The sequence below is a fragment of the Mastomys coucha genome, unplaced genomic scaffold (genome assembly GCF_008632895.1).
Source record: "Mastomys coucha isolate ucsf_1 unplaced genomic scaffold, UCSF_Mcou_1 pScaffold15, whole genome shotgun sequence".
Taxonomy (NCBI): Eukaryota; Metazoa; Chordata; class Mammalia; order Rodentia; family Muridae; genus Mastomys; species Mastomys coucha.
Window position 1 is genome coordinate 136,485,300 of NW_022196897.1, and position 19,609 is coordinate 136,504,908.

The window sequence follows — 19,609 nt, forward strand, 5'->3', positions numbered from 1 at the left end:
TGTGGATTCTGGGGATCTGAACTCTAGTCCCCATGCTTGCTCACCAGGTATTTAACTGCTGAGCTGCCTTCCGTCTTACTAGCAGCTCTGTGGAGATGGAACGGCATTCTCGGTGGGTTCACAGTTGGGAAACAGCCTTAACTGAACATCAACGTCTCCAGAGCACTATCCATTTTTCATCATGATTAGTGTTCAACAGTTGTTAACTCTGCTGTCTTCTGTCCTGTGAGTCTGCTTGTTCTGGACATTTCCTATCATGTAGTCATTCAGAGTGTGTGTGTGTGTGTGTGTGTGTGTGTGTGTGTGTGTGTGTTGTGTGTGTGTGTGTCTCCTTTAAGATTTACCCATAGTGCAAGGCTATCAGCCTTTCCTTTGGGTGATTTTTAGTGCCCTTTTATTTAGGTGTCTTTTTCTGAATTATGTAGGACTTTGTGACTTTAGTAGTGCATGTGGCCTGGCTGGGTTTTTGGAGCCAGGCACTGTATAATCTCTGCACTTGGCATACCCGGGTCAAGGGCCAAGTTATCTTGTTGGAATTGTCTCTTCCACACTGAGGATTTCCTTCCTGACTGTCCCTCCAGGTTGAAGAAGCTGATGACTGGCTACGCTATGGAAACCCATGGGAGAAAGCTCGGCCGGAGTACATGCTGCCTGTGCACTTCTACGGGAGAGTGGAGCACACACCTGATGGTGTCCTCTGGCTAGACACACAGGTGTGGAGCTCTGGTCCAGGGGCACACTGCTGTTGAGCAAGAGAGCTGCTGTCTTAGTTAGGGTTTGACTGCTGTGCACAAACACCATGACTGAGGCAACTGTTATAAAGGACAACATTTCACTGGAGCTAGCTTACAGGTTCAGAGGTTCAGTCTAGTGTCATCAAGGCGGGAGCATGGCAGAATCCAGGCAGGCATGGTACAGGGGGAGCTGAGAGTTCTACATCTTCATCTGAAGGCTGCTAGTGGAAGACTGACTTCTAGGCAGCTAGGAGTAGGGTCTTAAAGCCCAGGCCCACAGTGACACACCTAATCCAACAAGGCCATACCTCCAGATACTGCCACTCTCTGGGCCAAGCATATGCAAACCGTCCCAGCTGCCCTAGGGGCCTCGTTGTCACCTTGACTTCATCTTGGGCATGTGGCATACATACTGTTTGCTTGGGGGACTTAAGGTAAAACCCAAGGAAGGGCTTACCTTCTGTGTATGTCAGCACTTAACACTTTTGTGAGTGCTCCTTGGGATGGAATATATGCACCTCACACAGCAGTCTTACAGTTTAACCAGTGCTGCGTGTTGGGGTTGATGCTCAGAGCCAGATGACAGTGCTAGTGAGTCAGGTCCTGACTGGGAGGTAGGCCTCAGGAAGATGAAAACAGCTCCCAGGTTAGTTATGCAGTACTGACAGTGCCATCCCCTGGTACCACTTGTGACCATGGCTCTGTGGTGTCTGAGCTAGTCCAGCTCCAGGTGGGTATGCCAGTGGCTTTGGCTAGTGTCCCTCCCTCCCAGCTGGCCCCTTTTGTGGTGCTGGTCTGGGAAGATGTAGCACAAGAGGACAAATCAGTCCAGGGCTGGAATCACACACCTTGATCCCTGGAGAAGAGGAGGGCAGGGAACAAGGTAAGAATAGTGAGCCTTAGTTATCTGTGATGGAGAAGGGCCTGGGGGCTGAGGAAATTGTTTGATATTTTAAAATATAGTTTTAAATAGCACACCTGGAGCTAGAGCAAGTCTAGAGCCATACTGTGCAGGCCACACACATTTTTTTAAAAAGTGGTTTTTAACTTAAAAAAGCAGAGAAGCGATCCTATGTTCTGAATGTGCTTATGATGATAATTGTGTTAGTGTACATAGTAAGAACCTTAGCTCTGAAGTTCGTGGACAGGGAAGTTGGGTGGTTGGACCCGTCCTCCATAAGGTGAGCGTGTATAGGACGGGAGGGAGCCTTGGCAGCAAATAGGAAGATGAAGGTGATACTGGTGTTTATTCTGGGGAGGCAGACACACTGTCCTTTTCAGCTTGTTAGAGCTAACTGACTTACAAACCTGCTTCGCTGGCTTAGCAAGGAAGGGGGACGTGGCAGAGTGGCTGTGTTTCTGTCTGGGCTGATTCAGGTACCTGGAGGGCACAGTCAGGTACAGTCAAGGCAACCAACAAGAGGAGCATTGCCAGATATGCTGGGAAGTGAAAGTGGGTGTCAAGAGGAGTGAGTCAGAGCCTGGGCTTGCCCAAGCAGAGTGAGGCGAGAACATTGGTATATGGGGGGAGAGGTGAGGTCCTCGTGCTGTGGCACCTTGAGAAGCCAGTGTGGGAAGATTGTTCAGCTGATGCCAGCACTCAGGCACAGGAATCTGGGAGACATGCGTGTGGTTGGGCAAGATGTCAGAGTGTGGCTGTCCTCACTCTCAGATGGCCTTGCACAGCACCCTGAGAGTGAAGTGGTGGCAGGTTAAGGGGGAAGGTGGGAACGTGGAAACAGAGAGCTTGGACTGTGGGTACTAAGGGGTCCTTGCTGACTCAGTCCTAAGTGTGCTTTCTTACTTATGCCCAGGTGGTACTCGCCATGCCCTATGACACCCCAGTGCCTGGGTATAGGAACAACACCGTCAACACCATGAGGCTCTGGTCTGCCAAGGCACCCAACGACTTCAAGCTGAAGGACTGTAAGTTCCCACCACGGCTCCCGTGCTTGTCTGTTTAGATGTTTTATCCAAATGCTGGGCCCTCAACACTCCTGCCCCTATGTTTATACTCTCTGCTGGGAGGGAGGGAGTTGTGTCTCAGAGTGTGTGGCCCTCATAGCTCCTATGCAAACAAGACTGGACAGGATGCCAGGCTCCAGCTGTCGAGGGTCATAGTCATTTAGACCACATGTCCCCAAGAAAAGAGCTGGGGTTGCAGTGGAAGTGAGGTACTGTGAGGGGGGAGGTGGATCCTCTGCTGAAGATGAGGATGATAGGGGCCCAAGGGTACCTTAGGTTCCTCCAGGAAGCTGTTGAGCAGCTGTAGTAGCCTCACGCCACAAGACCACTGGGCCCGGAGGAGGCTGCACTGATGGGGCTCTGTCTCTCCTTAGTCAACGTTGGGGACTACATCGAAGCTGTCCTGGACAGGAACTTGGCTGAGAACATCTCCAGGGTCCTGTATCCCAATGACAATGTGAGTGGCTCTCGTGACTGTCTCTAAAGGGTAGACATGTAAGCTGGAGGCCTGCATATACATGGGGTGGTAGTGCCCGTCTGGCTGCAGTGCCTGGATATGTTTAGAAAACTGTTACCCAAGGCCCGTCACGTGCCGGGTGGTGACAGGTGAATCCTCTGCACCTACCTGGGTCCAGTGTCTGTTGGCTGGTTACTGTCAGAGGAGTTTAGCATGTCCAAAGCCCTGAGCTCAGGCCCCAACACCAAAAAAAACAAAAATAAACAAGCAAAAAAAAAAAAAAATCAGAATTTCCCTATCTTGATTGGTTGTGCACTCTTTAAAGTGAAAATTTTCTTTCCTCAAAGTTCTATGTGCATATAGTAGAGAGGGATTAGTATTGGAGGCCCAAACCAAATGTTCCTACCCCATGAGACTAGATATACTCCAGAACTTAAAGTGTGAGGTGTCTGCTGGTGTCTGTCTGGAGAACTGGTTCTGAGTGACTGTGCTGCTCCTCATCCCTGGACTTGTCACTCTCATTGATAGACCAGGCACCGTGTAACTAGGTGACCCTGTGCTGAAGGTGTACACGCACACCATGCTGTCAGGCAGACTTGTTTTGACCATGCAGGCCTCCAGCCTATCACCTGAACTGGCCCTCTGGAAGGTTAAGAATGACCCCAGGAGGTTGGAGATGGCTCAGCGGTTAAGAGCACTGACTGCCCTTCCAGAGGTCCTGAGTTCAATTCCCAGCAACCACATGGTGGCTCACAACCATCTGTAATGGAATCCTATGTGTCTAAAGACAGCTACAATGTACTATAAATCTTTAAAAAAATAAAAAAGAATGACCCTAGGGAGGTAGGGGCAAGCAAACATAGGGCCCCTCCCACCCAGCAGAGTCTTGGAGTCTTGTGTTGATGGTGGGTGCTACAACAGTGATGCCTTGCAGTTCTTCGAGGGGAAGGAGCTGCGGCTGAAGCAGGAGTACTTTGTGGTGGCTGCCACCCTCCAAGACATCATTCGAAGGTTCAAGTCTTCCAGGTTTGGCTGCCGGGACCCAGTGAGAACCTGTTTTGAGACGTTCCCAGATAAGGTCTGTGAAGGGAGTAAGCTCATTGTCATGGGGATGGGGTTTCTTCCTTGTGTTTGGGAGGGGTAGGAGAAAGTTGGCATTGTGTCTCAGGATCACTTCTAAATCCAATGCAGTGCTTGTGTGTCAAAAGTGGAGGCAGGGAGGTCACTGAAAGGCTCCTGATGCATGTGGCAGGCTCATGGCGGCAATTCTAAACAAAGCTATCTCCTCTGAGCTGAGGGGAAAAGTTGCCTGTGAGGGTACTGCATCCTGAAGCCCCTTCTACACCTTCTCAGAGCATAGCTCCTCTTGGGACACACCTGCCCACGGGTTGCAGCTATTGGAGGGGACAGCTGGCTGCAGGTCATAACTGCCTGCAGAGCCAGCAGCATCCTCCTGACCCCTCAGGCTCCTGGGCTCCTCCAGAGGGCACCGCTAGGCTGGGTCACCACTTCAGGTATCAGGAGTGAGAGGAGTAAACAGCACCCCTTGTGAACTCTAGGTAGCCATCCAGCTGAACGACACCCATCCCGCGCTCTCCATTCCTGAGCTCATGCGGATCCTGGTGGATGTGGAGAAGGTAGACTGGGATAAGGTGAGTGTGGAAATGGAAGACTGTCCTCCTTGGACCACGGTTGGGTGATGAAATCCTTGTTAGACCTCAAGCTGTGCCACACATGGTGATGGTGATGGTGGGCTGAGCTAGAACCAGGAAGAAGGGCCTTTCTCAGGACATCTGGGAAATTGACTTTGAGAGTGTCTGGCTCTCAGAGATGGATGCTCTATGGGATAGAGGCACAGTGAGGGCAAGAGTGACCAGACAGAAGAGACAAGGATAAAGACTCTAGGGATATTGTACATGTTTTCTCCCTCAAAGTTTGCCTAGGCATGGTGGCACATGCCTTTACTCCCAGCACTTGGGAGGCAGAGGCAGGTGGATATCTATGAATTTGAGGCTAGCCTCATCTAATAGTGAGTGCCAACCAGGGCTATATAGTGATACTCTGTTTCAAAACATCAACAAAACAAAACAACCTGAAAGTATTAAGCTTTCAGAATCCTCTTAGTTGCCCATGGTGGTGCTGAAGCACTCAGGAGGTTGAAGCAGGAAAATAACAAGTTCAAACCCAGCCAGAACTACACAGTGATGAAGAAAATCTGGAAGTCTACAGTGTTTGTAGAAAATGGAGGCTCCATTTTCTTTGGTCCTCCTCTTTGGTACAGCATCATCTTCTTGGTTGGCTTTAACTAGATCACCAGAAACCCATGAGCCAGTTTTCTTGTTCTTTTTTCAGAAACCACAGCCCCTCTCTGGCCTACACCAGAGAGGGGCTCCCCTTAAGGCTATGCCCTGGGTTGGCAAGCCACATGGTAACCAGTGTCCTCTGCACTATGGGTGTCTGGTAGTTTAATGGAAACTAGCGGAAAACTGCCGCATTGTCTGATAGCTCACCAACTGCAGAGCGATTACAAAGGAGAAATTAAAAGGTCATTGTAGGGCCAGGGAATAGGGTCATTTGTGTATATTTACAGCGTGGTGACTAGCCTGAGCTGATCACATGCCAAGAGAGAGGGGGGGTGGGGGGGAGACAGACAGAGACAGACACAGAGACACACAGAGACAGACAGACACAGACTAGGGAGGGGCGACCAGGGATGGGTGAGGACCTTCCCCCATGGCTCCGGTGTGTCTGTGTGACATCTGCTGTTCTCAATGTGTAGGCCTGGGAGATCACTAAGAAGACCTGTGCCTACACCAACCACACTGTGCTTCCTGAGGCCCTGGAGCGCTGGCCAGTGTCTATGTTTGAGAAGCTGCTGCCTCGGCACCTGGAAATAATCTATGCTATCAACCAGAGGCACTTGGATGTGAGCATGGGCTGTGGGTAGGGATTGGGCAGTAATACATGATAGCTCCACCTCACTGGCCTCATCCTGCCTGGCAGAAGAGCTGTGAGGGCTGAAGACTGTCACCTGGCAGAGCTCCCAGTTGCCCCGTGAGACCCCGGCTCTGTGCATGGGAAGCAGGCATGCAGATCTTTTTTAAAAGGTCCAATCTGAGCAAGCTGTGAATCTGAGTATCTTTCCTGGAGGTGTCCTGACAGCTCCAGGCATCTCAGAAACAGGACCTGTCCTCTTTTATCCCACAGAGAGGATGGTGGCACACGATCAGAGAAAGCTCTGGTTCGGGTAATTGCCAATCCTTTGCACGTGTGTAGTATTGGGGATAAATCCAGGTCATTGAGTTTGCCCTATCTTCATTCTCTCACTGAGCCATACCCCAGCCTTTTTGTGACTTTTTCAACCTTTTAGGGGAAAGAAAAGCTGTTCCTCCCCCACCCCCTACCCCCCAATGACAGTATAGCTTCATGCTGCTCAGGTAAACAGAGGTCATTCGTGGCCTAGCTCTCTCCTCATAAACCGATGGCACTCCATTACTCCACTGGTGTCCTGACTTTTTTCACACAGAACAGTCCCATAGGTCCCAGGACCTTATATGGGTGAAATATTTGATTCAGGGCCCCCATGGATATGTCTGAGCTAGGGTTTGGGTGAAGGCATTGGGCTGAGTGGGCTGGTGTCAGGGGCACTGGTGTTCAGGGCCATTGTCACAGCTTGGCAGCGGTGGACCCTCCTGTAGGCATGGGGGGCTGTCCCCAGGCCTCAGTTGCAGTGGGATGTTGAGCCCTGTGTTCTTGGCTTCAGCACGTGGCTGCCCTGTTTCCTGGGGATGTGGACCGCTTGAGGAGGATGTCAGTGATTGAGGAAGGGGACTGCAAGAGAATCAACATGGCACACCTGTGTGTGATTGGGTCCCACGCTGTGAACGGGGTGGCAAGGATTCACTCCGAGATCGTGAAGCAGTCTGTGTGAGTGGGGGACTCGGCACTAAGTTTGGGGTGGGGGTGGGGGTTCCTCTGTGGTTCCCGGCCTAACTCTGATTTGTCCACCACACATACCATAACCAAGGCTTGGCATATAGCCCCTGTACCACCACTAAGTCACTTGTGAGCATGATGAAGGTGCCCAAAGCCCCCACCATATCACATACCAGTATGTTCACAGGCAACTCGATGGCTTGATGGGTGACATTGGAGAGATATCTCTCTTGGCTGCCAGAGTCACTCCTCTTGTGCGCCTGCCTTTTTGGTCAAGTGTCAAGTTAAGGTTGCTGCAGGTTGGGTACTGTGGATGCCCCACATGGGCTGAATGTCCTTCTGGACTCTGCAGTGAGGAGTATGAAACCATTAAAGAATTTCTTTCTCTTGTTCTTTTTTTTTTCCTTTTTTATGAGACGGTTTCCCAGGCTGGCTTAAACTCAGAGATGCACCTGCCTCTGCCTCCTGAATGCTAGGATTAAAGGTGTGCGCCACCACCTGGCTCTCCCTCCCATTCTTTCACTGGAGTGCTGAGTACCCACCACATTGCAGTCAAAGCAGCACCCTGGGTGAGAATTCCTTAGCCACATTCTTCAGTGTGCAAGCCCTCCTGTGTTCTGGGGCTTGGCTCAGCACCTTGCGTATTCCTCTCCACCCCAGACTTCTGAGGCAGGTGTCTTCATAGAATATGGGTGTGGAAAGTGAGCCCCAGGGTGTAAGCTCTCTAGCCTGTTCCATCTCCACTCATGACCTTGTCTGTTCCATCTAGATCTATCTGGAAACAGTCAAGTCCTAACATACACAGAACACTATGGTCATACAGGCCCACGGCCACACGTGGCAGGCACATTCTGCCTTTATGCCACACCTCCAGCTTTCAGTGCTCGTCCGTGCGTTCGTGCTTCAGAAAATCAAGCAGCTGAGATCCAGGGCCTCTCAGGAAAGATATGATGCTTTCTGGATTGCCTGGCTTAAGACAGCATTCGTGACAAGTCCCCGCTTTCTGTGTCCATAGCTTTAAGGACTTTTATGAGCTGGAGCCAGAGAAGTTTCAGAACAAGACTAATGGTATCACGCCGCGACGGTGGCTACTGTTGTGCAACCCGGGGCTGGCAGAAATCATTGTAGAGGTGAGTACCCAGCCTTGCTTTGTGGTCTGTGAGATACCAGGCCAGAGTCTGGAAAGAAGCCGTGGGTACAATTAAACCCCAGGAGGCTCACCAAGCTTTTCTCTGAGTGGCTACTGACCTAGTGGCAATAGTTCTTTCATGTCCAGCAGTGGCCCTGGAACATGAGCAGTAGAGACCTCTCAGCATACAATTATGGCCCACCTCCGGCCTGGGTGCCAGCTCGAAAGCTAGGCTGGGCTTCAGAAAGGCCTAGGGTGTAGCTGAGTGACAGCCACCAGCTTGAGAGGACTCGATGAGGGTGTAACTCAAGCGTCTCAGGTCCCTAATCTCATGCTCTCGTGTCAGACCCTGTGCTGGAGTCCGGGTTGCAGGGTTGGCCTCTATGCTTAAGGCCTCCCTTGAAAGGCTCAGTGCCTGAGACTGGGGAATGCAGTCCACCTGGAACTTCACTGGGGAGGAGGAAAAGCCAGGGAAGCCTGAATCAGCTTCTCTGGGGACAGATCCGGTGCAGGACCCATGCCCCAAGGGATCTGGGAACCAGTGCAGTGTCTATACAGCACCAGGCATCTCATGGGAAGAGTTTGTTGTGTTCTAATGGCTATGTGACTGTGGGTCTGAGAGGAGTGGGTAAGAGGGCCCAGGAGGGCAGGAAGATCCCAAGAAAAGTAGGGTGAAGGGTGACAGACAGAGGGACAAGCTTTGAGATGGCTGAGGCATGGTGAACTGAAGACATGTATCCTCTTAACCCAGAGAATCGGAGAAGGTTTCCTGACTGACCTGAGCCAACTAAAGAAGCTGCTGTCATTGGTTGATGATGAGGCCTTCATCAGAGATGTAGCCAAGGTCAAGCAGGTAGGCTTCCGTGGCCCGCAGTCTGCTTTCCCTTGGTCTTAGCACCTGGGTCCTGGGTGGGCACCTGGGTGACTGGGGTCAGGACCTCTCTCAGCTTTGTAGACAAGGACCCATTTATCTTTGGGGTCATATAACAAGTGAGTAGATGAGTCTCTGGCTCATTCTGCTCCCTGTCAGCAGTGGGGAAGCCTCTAGAGGGGCTGGGCCATTCTCTTTTCATCTGGGAGAGTTGAGGTTTTGTGGCCTCTATTAGACCCTGACCAGGTCACTGGCATCTCCAATACAACAGAACCTAGGAATGCCCCTCCATGGGGACATGTGGCAGCGATGCTGGCCTCAGAGTTTGGGTCAGCAGGAAGCCATGTCTTGGATCCCCATGGCAGTGCAGAGTTCCCCAAGCCTGGCATTCTGCTTTAGTCTCTCCAGCTACTTCTGACCCATCTTGCCTCGCTCCCACTGACCCTGCTTGCTTTTATGCCTGCAGGTCACACTTGGAGCTCTCTTTGGTTTCGTTCCCCTTGCTCTGCATAGCTAACTCCAAGTCTGCACTTGGCCCTAGTTTTTCATTTATTTGAATGGCCAGAACACCCATTTTCATTGTAATCCACATTTCGCTACTGTCCACTCTTCTCCCAATGCCATCTGTATTCCTAGCGCTGCTCTCTAAGCCCCCAATGTTGTCCATGCTGATCCTGGAGAGACAAGAATCTTGGGTCAGGTGGAAAGTGGGAACACTGGTGGGCCTGGGAGAGCTTGCAGGGTTCCTGTTTTGGTATAGCCACCACATTCCATTTCTTAGGAAAACAAGCTGAAGTTCTCTGCCCAGCTGGAGAAGGAATACAAGGTGAAGATCAACCCTGCTTCCATGTTTGATGTGCACGTGAAGAGGATCCACGAGTACAAGCGACAGCTGCTCAACTGCCTACACATTATCACCCTGTACAACCGTGAGTTCCAGGGCCCCGTTGCACGACACCTGCTTTCCCTCAAGAGCTGCAGGTGGCCCAGGACTCAATCCTCAACCCCTGCCTTTCACATATATGGATGTGTGTGTGTGTGTGTGTGTGTGTGTGTGTGTGTGTGTGTGTAATATGATAAGTTCTTTTGAGCCACAGCTGGGTTTCTGAGTTCTCATTATTGGAGCCTAGTGTTGGAGAACCTACAATCCCTAGAACATGGGGCCTTTGGGTTATTTGCAGAGGCCAAGAACAGTATTGGGCTTCAGCGTAGGGCAGGGCTCTGTCAAGTTCCCAGACAAGGTCTTATGCTCTTTTTAGTTTTTGTTTGTTTGTTTGTTTTGTTTTAAGCTTATTGCTATAATGATTGCGTCTTCTTTGGAAAGGTTGTATTTATAGACCCTCCATGTGGGTGCTAGGAACTAAGCCCAGGTCTTCTGTACGTGTATCAAGTACTCTTATGCACTGGGCTCTCTCCCCAGCCCTGCTCTCTGGTTTTCTTGACGATACTTTGTGGCGTCGTGGTTCTTGACCCTGCGAGCCACACTCTTCCTGGGGCTCAGGATGAGCTGGATGCCTGGGAGGATGCTGAAGAAGGTTCATCTGCCAGGGCAGTTTTTCAGATCTCCCAGGTCCGAGCCACATTTCCTTAGCCTTGTGGGTAGTCTGCCGAGGGCTGCCCATCCTAAGCAGGGCCTGCTAGATTCCTGAGACCATGGAGGCCTCCACAACCTGATGTCCTTCATAGCAGTTACTGAGCTAACCGCAGCTTGCTTGGTGTCATTTGTGCTGGTTTTATTTGTTTGGTTGGTTTTTGTTTTGTTTTTTACCAAGATAAAGAGTCTTGCTATGTCAGTGCCAGGCTGGTTCTGAACTCCTGGGCTTAAAAAAACAGAGGGAAAAAATCCTTCCTTAGCCTTTTAATTAACTGGCCTACAGGTATGGCCACCCCACCTGGTCTCTTTTTTTACTGTTCCCTTTTCTTCCTGTTACTCTGCCTGATTTCCAAAAGTGGAAAGTAGAAGTAAAGACAGCCATGTTCCCACAGAACTGAAGGTAACTCCAATCTTCAGCAGCTCTGGCTGCTGAATGGCTCCTGAGTTGCTCTCTGAGGATGACTGTTATAGATGTCACCCCTAACTGAAATGTGTAAAAAGCATGGGTATGAGCTGGCCACTGTGGCTCAGTCTTCTGACCAGATCTCTGCAGAAAAATGTCAGGTGGGAGCTTCGCATCCTGGGAAGCACCCAGAGGAGTGACAGAACACTTGAGCATCAACTCTTAAGGAGGAAAGGCTGTCTGGGCCTGTGGTTTCGGAGAGCTAAGGCTTGGTCACTTGGCCCAGTTGTGATGTAGTATCTCACAGTGGGAACACATAGATAAAAGAGGTCTGTTCTACACTTCCTCATGGCCATGGATTCTGATAACTAGGCCTTGAGCACAGGGGCCTTTGCGGGGCATTTCCCAATGATAGCACACACATGCCAGACACAGGTGGCAGGTAGACTTTTACCCTTCAAGGGCTGATGGTGCCACACCACAATCCTGAGGTCTCTCCTCATTTCTAAGTATCATCAAAACGGTGTGTCTAAAATGTCTTTTAAGGACTGGCAAGGTGGCCCAGCAAGGAAGCATTTCTGCTGAAGCCTGACAGCCTGATTCTATGCCTAGCTGAAGAAGAGGACCACCCTCCATATGTGGATGGCGGCACCTGCACACCTGTACACACACACACACACACCACTAATAATAATGATGATAATAATAATAATGATGGTGGTGATAATAGCAAAAAAAGAAACATGTTTTGAGTTACAGTGCTTGTCACATACATGCCTTTGACTCCTCATGAACACGGACAAACAGCTCCTGGGTTGGCATTTTTTTGTAATCATATGGGTGGCTTTTCCCAAGTTCAGGATACTGCCTGATTCGTCATCAGTGGTCTTGGTAGCCTCCTCTACCAGCCCAGTGTGCAAGTGCAAAACTAGGGGAGGCCCGTTCTTCTGAGTGACAGGGTCCTCCAGACATATTATGGCCACAGCTATGTGTCTCCTAGGCCAAAATACACAGCCTGATGAATGTGCCTAACACTGGGTCACCCTGGGGAGCTGGGCAGGGAGCATCTGGTAAGGATTCCTCTTCTGTTTGCCTTCCAGGGATAAAGAAGGATCCAGCCAAGGCCTTTGTCCCCAGGACTGTTATGATCGGGGGCAAGGTGAGGTAACTTCCGCCTCCTTCCTTGGTGTTGGGCCTAGGAAGCACCCGCTTTCCTGTCCTGTAGACAGCCTGCCTGCTTAGAAATCAGGTGTCAGTATACACACACCAGCAGCACCTGGCCCTGAGCAGCTGGGTTGGGACACCCCCCAGTCCCCCACCCCCGCCACACTTTTCTCTGCCTCCAGGATTTCACAGTACAGTTGTGGCTGGAGACATGGAGACAAGGCTATGACTGTTTCGTCTGCCACACATGAGACCACACTAGGTGTAACATGGTTTGAGTTGACTTTTTTTCACTGTGCTACATTCCAGGGGCGGCAGACTTGCTTGCCACTTCTTTGTACTCAAGTGGTGGCTGGGTCTTGTCAGAGGGTATGAGCTTTTAGGGTGTAGGGTATTTTTGGGAGACTGCCCTGGGACAGCCTCCCGTGCCTACAGATGGCATTCCTGCTGTTCCTGGCCTTCCATGGCTGGAGTGAGGCAGACACGGGTGCTGCCATTGGCCGCAAGACCACCCTCTCTTCAGATGATAGGGCCTGGAGGGTCAGGCTCAGCATCCGCTTGCCTCTCCTTGTTTTGGTCTCTGCCCCTACCCATCATCATCTGGTATTTTGGAACCAAATTTGGGTGTCATACTATTTTGTTAGTATTTTAGTATGTGCAGTCCAAAGCAATATAGACTTTTAGGAAGGTTTTAAAATATTTCAACAAAAAAACTTAAAGAAAGGTAGGAAGGACTGCCGAGTGTCCTTCTCAACCACTTCAGAGTGGAGTCCAAATAATACAACACAGACTTCATGCTCCATCTTCTCAAGAGGTGTTTCTGTAAAACTACAAGATGTTTTAGCCTTCAGCATCACTGTGGGATATCTATCATACCCGTCACACAGGAAAAGGATTCTTCCAGGCCAATAAATACCACCCCCCACTCATACTGTGGGACCACTACCCACTTTGTCTTACTAGAGTTTAAAATGTCTTTCTTTTGAGATGGGGGTTCTCATTATATTACCCAAACTGGCCCCAAAGTCATCATCCTGCTTCAGCTCTGGAGTGGCTGGTACTACAAGCAAGTACCACCATGTCCAGCTAAAGTTACATTCACCCTTGCAGTGCTTGGCATATAAAACCCAGGGCTTGTCACAAGCATTCTACCACCGAGCCACACACTTGGTCCTATAAATATTTATAATTGTTTGAGTCAAAACTTCAAAGAAAGTCCTCAAATTGAGATGGATCTCTTAAATTTTTTTAAATCTGTGGATTCTCCTTCAGTGCCTTTTTCTTTTCAGTATATTTGTTGAAGAAGTTGGGTTTTTCTTGAGGCTAGCCTTTTCTGACTCTATCTTAGTTAGGGTTTTACTGCTATGAACAGACACCATGACCAAGGCAACTTTTATAAAGGACAGTATTGAATTGGGGCTGGCTTACAGGATCAGAGGTTCAGTCCATTATCATCAAGACGGGAGCATGGCAGCATCCAGGCAGGCATGGTGCAGGAGGAGCTGAGAGCTCTACATCTTCATCCAAAGGAAGCCAAGGGACAGGCTGTCCTCTGGCAGCCAGGAGGAGGGTCTGAAAGCCCACATCCACGGCGACACACAGTGACACAGTGACTCCTCAAACAAGACCACACCTCCTAATGCCCTCCTTGAGCCAAGCATATTCAAACCACAATATCCCTCTGGTACATTTTAATATATCTCTTCATTTTCTGTACTTTCTGTAAATAGCTTTAAAAGTCTTCATTTCTTTTACCTTGTAGTTTCTTTTTTCGTTTTGTTTTTCAAAATGGTCTCACTGTGTAGCCCTGGCTGTCCTTAAACTCACAGAGACCTACTTGCCTTTGCCTCCTGAGTGTTGAGATTAAAGGTGTGCACCACTACACTCAGTTACATCTTGTTTCTAAAACACTGACTAGAATCAAAAAATCAAATTCAAGGTTGGTAAATCCCACAAGTGGGGTAACATTTGGAGTTAGTAGAAGCTAAGACAATTAAGCAAAGCTAGGCCCTTCCATTTCCCCAACACTAGCGGGGTCACTGGCGGTGTGACCTCCATGGTCTGCAGTCTACTGGCCAGCCTAACACAGGTAGATCTCCATGGCTCACGGGTCCCACTCTCACATACTTAGGAGCCAGCAGCATCACTGAATGCTCCATGGACCCTTGGAGCCTGAACCTGGTGTTGATGTTAAGTTCCCCTAATTCTCACCTTCCTCTTTCCAGGCAGCTCCTGGTTACCACATGGCGAAGATGATCATCAAGCTGGTGACATCCATTGGAGATGTTGTCAATCATGATCCAGTTGTGGGCGACAGGCTCAGAGTGATCTTCCTGGAGAACTACCGTGTGTCTTTAGCTGAGAAAGGTAGCCCTGGACTCCTTGACTGGCTTTTGCTTGGGGCTGGGTAGGGGGGTTGGCAGTGCTGATCAGGCCTGTTCTCCACTTAGTCACCTGCCTAGAACACCAAGGTCCTGCCAGGGGAACAGTGTGTGTCATGAGGATGTCTGAGAGCCTTTGCACATCACAGGCAGAGCCACTGGCTGTCACGCTTGCCATCTGGACCTCCTTGTTCCCGCGTGGATTTCACTGTTCCTCCTCCTACCCTCAGCTTTGCCTGCTGCCCTTGCGCCTCTCATTGCAGCAGAGTGTGACTCCCCTGATGTCGCAGAACCTTCCTTGAACCAGATCTCTTCCCTCCCAACTGCCCCCTTATTCCCTCTTCCTTCGAGGTGTGCTGCGAGTCTGTCACGTGCCAGCACTGCTGTCATCCTTTTCTGGGGACATCTCAGAGCTTGTTTGGAGAGTTTGGTCTAGGGCTGTTCTACTTAGGCTGGTGCCAGGGACCTCTCCTAGGCTCTGAGGGTGTTCTTTGACCTGCATAGGTCTTTCTTTTTTTTTTTTTTTAAAAGATTTATTTATTATTATATGTAAGTACACTCTTGCTGTCTTCAGACACACCAGAGGAAGGCGTCAGATTTCATTATGGGTGGTTGTGAGCCACCATGTGGTTGCTGGGATTTGAACTCCAGACCTTTGGAAGAGCAGTCAGTGCTCTTACCTGCTGAGCCATCTCGCCAGCCCCTACATAGGTCTTTCTTGGTAGGAAACATTTCTTAACCAGATGGATGACAAAGACGCTGAGCCTGGACATCCCCTTTCCTTCTGCCACTGAGGTCAGATGCCCACATGTCCAGCTGCATAGCGTTCCTTTGCAGACTGTAGTAGTAAGCTCTGGAGCCTGGCCTGCTCATTGCCCTGTGAGCTCACACGTTCCTTGCTCTGGCCTTTGATCCAGCTGTTGCTATCATGCTCATGTTACTCATGGGTACACTTGATGCTCGAGGTCTCTTTCTAGGAAACATACAGCTGTCGTTGGCTGGACTGTGGGACTTGGGGCTGTAGACGCCTTTTTAGGCCTCTGTATCCTGACCTTTGGCCTTTCCTGCCTTTGAGGTTCTGGTACTGGCTGTATTGAGTGACTGCCATCAGGTTTGTGGAGGTAGCGTCAGCAGCTTCAGCTTTAGCTGTAGATGCTGAGATGATGTGTTCAGCTGGGCTAGGACTTAGGGCAGAGACCCATCTGCAGGGACATGTCACTTTCAGCCTCCTACCTCGTAAGTACAAGGAGCCTGAGTGTGGAAGAGGTTTTGTGGTACTTGGCTGCCTGCATGTGTCCCTGGGCACATCAGTTCCCACACCATGAACCTGAAAGGTGGACTCAGCCTTCCATGTCATCTAGCTCTGTAGGATCTAGGTCTTTCTCAGGCTAACCAGGAGTGTGTTATAACTGAACAGGATACCAGTGTCAAGAGGAAGACATCTGCAATGACAGGAAGCCAGGACCAGGTCTCTCACTGTACTTGATTGCCATGGTTCCCAGAACAGGTTACTGAGATGGCTCAGTGGTTAAGACCCCTGGCTGCTCTTCCAAAGGATCCAAGTTTGGTTCCTAGCATCCACATGTTGGCTCACAACCATCTGTAACTCTAGTTTCAGGAACCCAAAGCCCTCTTCAGGCTTCTTTGGACACCAGACACACATGGGAAACATAGACAGTCATGCAGCAAAAGCACCCACATACAATTTTCAAAAAATAAAAGTAAAGGAAGTTCCAGAACAAAAATTCTGTGCTACTCTGGGGGATTCTTCTTGAGCGTCTCCATCTAATCCCTCTGCCTTAGCTAAGCTGGTCAAGAGGAGTCCTGAAAACTCAGGCGCCTACTTTGTGGTCATTCTCTTTGCTTGTTTGGCAGTGAGCTCAATGGCTTCAGGACTATGGTTCATATCCTAGGATCACCCTCCTTGGAGACAAGCTGTCTCTTAGAATGGGTGGGTGAAGCAGGCCTTAGGCTGAGCTGCCATCCTGGGTTTCTCTGTCCCTACCTCCCTGCAGTGATCCCAGCCGCTGACCTGTCACAGCAGATCTCCACTGCGGGCACTGAAGCCTCAGGCACAGGCAACATGAAGTTCATGCTCAATGGAGCTCTCACCATTGGCACCATGGATGGTGCCAACGTGGAGATGGCTGAGGAGGCCGGGGAAGAGAACCTCTTCATCTTTGGTATGCGGGTGGAAGATGTTGAAGCCCTGGACCAGAAAGGGTATGTGTTGGATATGTGACAGCTTTGGGAAGGGGGCTGTAAAGAGTGGCTGGTCAGAAGCTGAAGCGGGGCATGCGTCAGGCACTGAGTGCTCATTGAGTCCATTCATAAGTACAAAACATGAGGTTCCCAAGGAGTCTGGCTGCTCCTGCATGTCCCTGTGACAAAGCATTCCTGTCCACTGAGGCCCTGGTTACAGGTCTCCTCCTATGGGGACTTTACCACTCAGGGCCAGAGAAGACAGTCCATAGACCTTTCCATTTTGAAATGGAATGCAGAAAATCTCAAACAGTACAGAGAGTTTCTGTCTCCCACTCGTACTGATGGTATACAGTCTCCCACTGACAGCATTGTTGTTGAAGTCCATGTTGAATTGCCCTTTCCTGCCCCTGGTGGCTGAGATCATTGTGTATCCCCATTTCTGATCTGAAAGCAGCTGCTTTTCCTGACCTTGACACTGATGAGGAATCTTGGCCTGTGAATTTAAAGATAGCACAATCTAATTGATTTCCAGAACTCCTGGGGGGAGGGGTGTGTGTGTGTGTGTGTGTGTGTGTGTGCGTGTGTGTATGTGTGTTCAGTGAGACCTTAGGCACCAAGAGATCAAACTGTCCTTGTCATCCCAAGAGCTCATGTGTCTGTGTAGAGTATCTCAGTTTCTCAGCTTTGTGTCCTGAGACCTGAATGTCCCTCATTCCTTCCTCTCAGATTTCTTGGGGAAATCACAGCTAGCTTCATGCCAACCTGTCTGGCTTTATTCCTTCGTTCTAGGGTCCCACTAGGACCCTCTCAGGCATCATGTCTCTCCGAGTGTACTCCTTTGGTGTTTTGTTTTTCAGAGTTCTGGCCAGGACTTTATGGCAGTAGACTCTGAATTCTGTAGCAGAAAGATGAAGGGAGCCTTTCGTGTAATACAGATACCTTAGTAATGTTTCTTTGAATAGTAAAAGAAGCAGGGATTGATTTTTATGTAACCAGCTGCATCTCAAGGGCCTAGAAGCCACATGTGGTCAGTAGCTGATGCCCTCGGCCACCAGGAGGAGTAGAGGCTGTGGCAAGCATAACTGTTCCTACTGTCTTTGAGGCTGCTTGTCTGGGGTTTCCAGTGCTAAGTGAGCTCCTGTCCCCTAGGTACAACGCCAGAGAATTCTACGAGCGCCTGCCTGAGCTGAGGCAGGCTGTGGATCAAATCAGTAGTGGCTTCTTTTCTCCCAAAGATCCAGACTGCTTCAAGGATGTGGTTAACATGCTGATGTACCATGACAGGTAGGACACAACCTTGATTACTTGGGCTTTCCAGGCTGGCCACCAGTCCCCACTGTTGAGACAGTTGAACTCACCTGGTGGGCTGAAAACCCCATGTTATGAGGGTAAGATCTGTGTTTATGATCCCTCTACCTCAGTCCAGGAGACCTTAACACAGCCAGACTCACAGCCAAACCAGGGCCACATTTGCAGTGGCTTCTAGTGATTCCTCAGGGACCCTGGACCATGGGAGGTGGCCAGCAGCACCACCCAGTCCCCAGACTTAGGGGAGCTCTGTCCCCTGGGCTGTTGCAGACCAGCAGAGGGTGCTCAGGAGTGTACCCTCTGTGTGACGGCAGGGAGAGCATGCATCCATGACAAGTGTTAGTCTCAGGGACATTCCCTGGTTAAGATGGAATCAGTCTGCCTCGTTGCAAACTTACAGTGTAGTCAGTATTTGAGGTATTTCATTAAACATGGTATGGTTATAACCGACCTAGTTACATGGCAGGTCTACAAAAACACTGGTGCCTCAGGGTAGTGTTGCCCGCTGATAAAAGTTGAATCTGGTGTTAACCTCTCCACTTTTGATTGATCTGGTTAACTTGTCTTTAAGGGTCTTTGAAGACCATGCTGCCCACTGGCTTCAGTCAGAATAGATGTACAGCACAGAGTGGGACCCTGTTGAAGCCTATGATGAGGGACTTTTAAATAGTGAAACATGCCTCTGCCTAGATAGTAAAATAAAATGCACTGTGGGCTTGCTGTTTGGGATTGCAGTTGCCTCTGGGATGTGCAGTTTAACATCTGTTTTGGAAATGGCAATTTCCTTAAAAGAAATACTGGGTGAAACCAGACTTTCTAAAAAGCATCCCCAGAACCTAAGGACTTCCAGAGAAGCCTGTGGATGTAGTACAGCCTGGCACCCACAGGCAGAATAGTGTCCACCTTGGCCCCAACAGAGCTGGGAGGATATGAAGGGGATTAGCCTGAGCCAGTTCTTCCTGGTCTGGCTGGGAAATACCAGAGGATGGACATCCTAGGCTGGGCTCCTTGCCCACTGCACACCCTGCCCTGACCCAGCCTCCTATTCCTGTTTCAGATTCAAAGTATTTGCAGACTATGAAGCCTACATCCAATGCCAGGCCCAGGTGGACCATCTATACCGGGTAAGGCTTGTGGGCCTAGATGTGGTTGGCCAGGTTTGTGTGGATCTGTTTAGGGGTTAGACCAGAGGGATGGGCTGCTCTGTTATCGGTATGTCCAGCCTGTTTCTAGGTCAGCTCTCCTGGCATTAGGTGCCATGAGGAAAACCTCTCCTGATAGTCAAAAATAGAATAAGGAACCTGAAAATATCAACCACAGGTCTGGCTCCTTCCATTGAAGTCTGGGGCCTGCAGTCTGGGGACAGTTTTGAAGTCTTACCAGAGAGTGCTTGGTCATTTTAGGATATTTGGTATGCCTGTGGCAGTTGCTTACCAGTTTTGTGCTCTTGGCTTAATGTGAG

General features: G+C 49.9%; 1 protein-coding gene across 1 annotated transcript in view; it reads left to right on the forward strand.

Moving 5' to 3' along the window:
* The window catches only part of Pygb (glycogen phosphorylase B), a 46,797-nt gene that overhangs the window by 25,556 nt on the left and 1,632 nt on the right, over window positions 1-19,609 (forward strand). Inside the window, exons 5-19 of the mRNA XM_031372202.1 lie at window positions 582-713; window positions 2,549-2,660; window positions 3,074-3,156; window positions 4,091-4,234; window positions 4,716-4,808; window positions 5,936-6,082; window positions 6,920-7,083; window positions 8,108-8,222; window positions 8,973-9,074; window positions 9,874-10,021; window positions 12,190-12,248; window positions 14,479-14,620; window positions 16,650-16,857; window positions 17,989-18,123; window positions 19,205-19,271. Of these exons, the coding sequence (XP_031228062.1) occupies window positions 582-713; window positions 2,549-2,660; window positions 3,074-3,156; window positions 4,091-4,234; window positions 4,716-4,808; window positions 5,936-6,082; window positions 6,920-7,083; window positions 8,108-8,222; window positions 8,973-9,074; window positions 9,874-10,021; window positions 12,190-12,248; window positions 14,479-14,620; window positions 16,650-16,857; window positions 17,989-18,123; window positions 19,205-19,271 (1,851 nt within the window). The remainder of the gene's footprint in view (window positions 1-581; window positions 714-2,548; window positions 2,661-3,073; window positions 3,157-4,090; window positions 4,235-4,715; window positions 4,809-5,935; window positions 6,083-6,919; window positions 7,084-8,107; window positions 8,223-8,972; window positions 9,075-9,873; window positions 10,022-12,189; window positions 12,249-14,478; window positions 14,621-16,649; window positions 16,858-17,988; window positions 18,124-19,204; window positions 19,272-19,609) is intronic.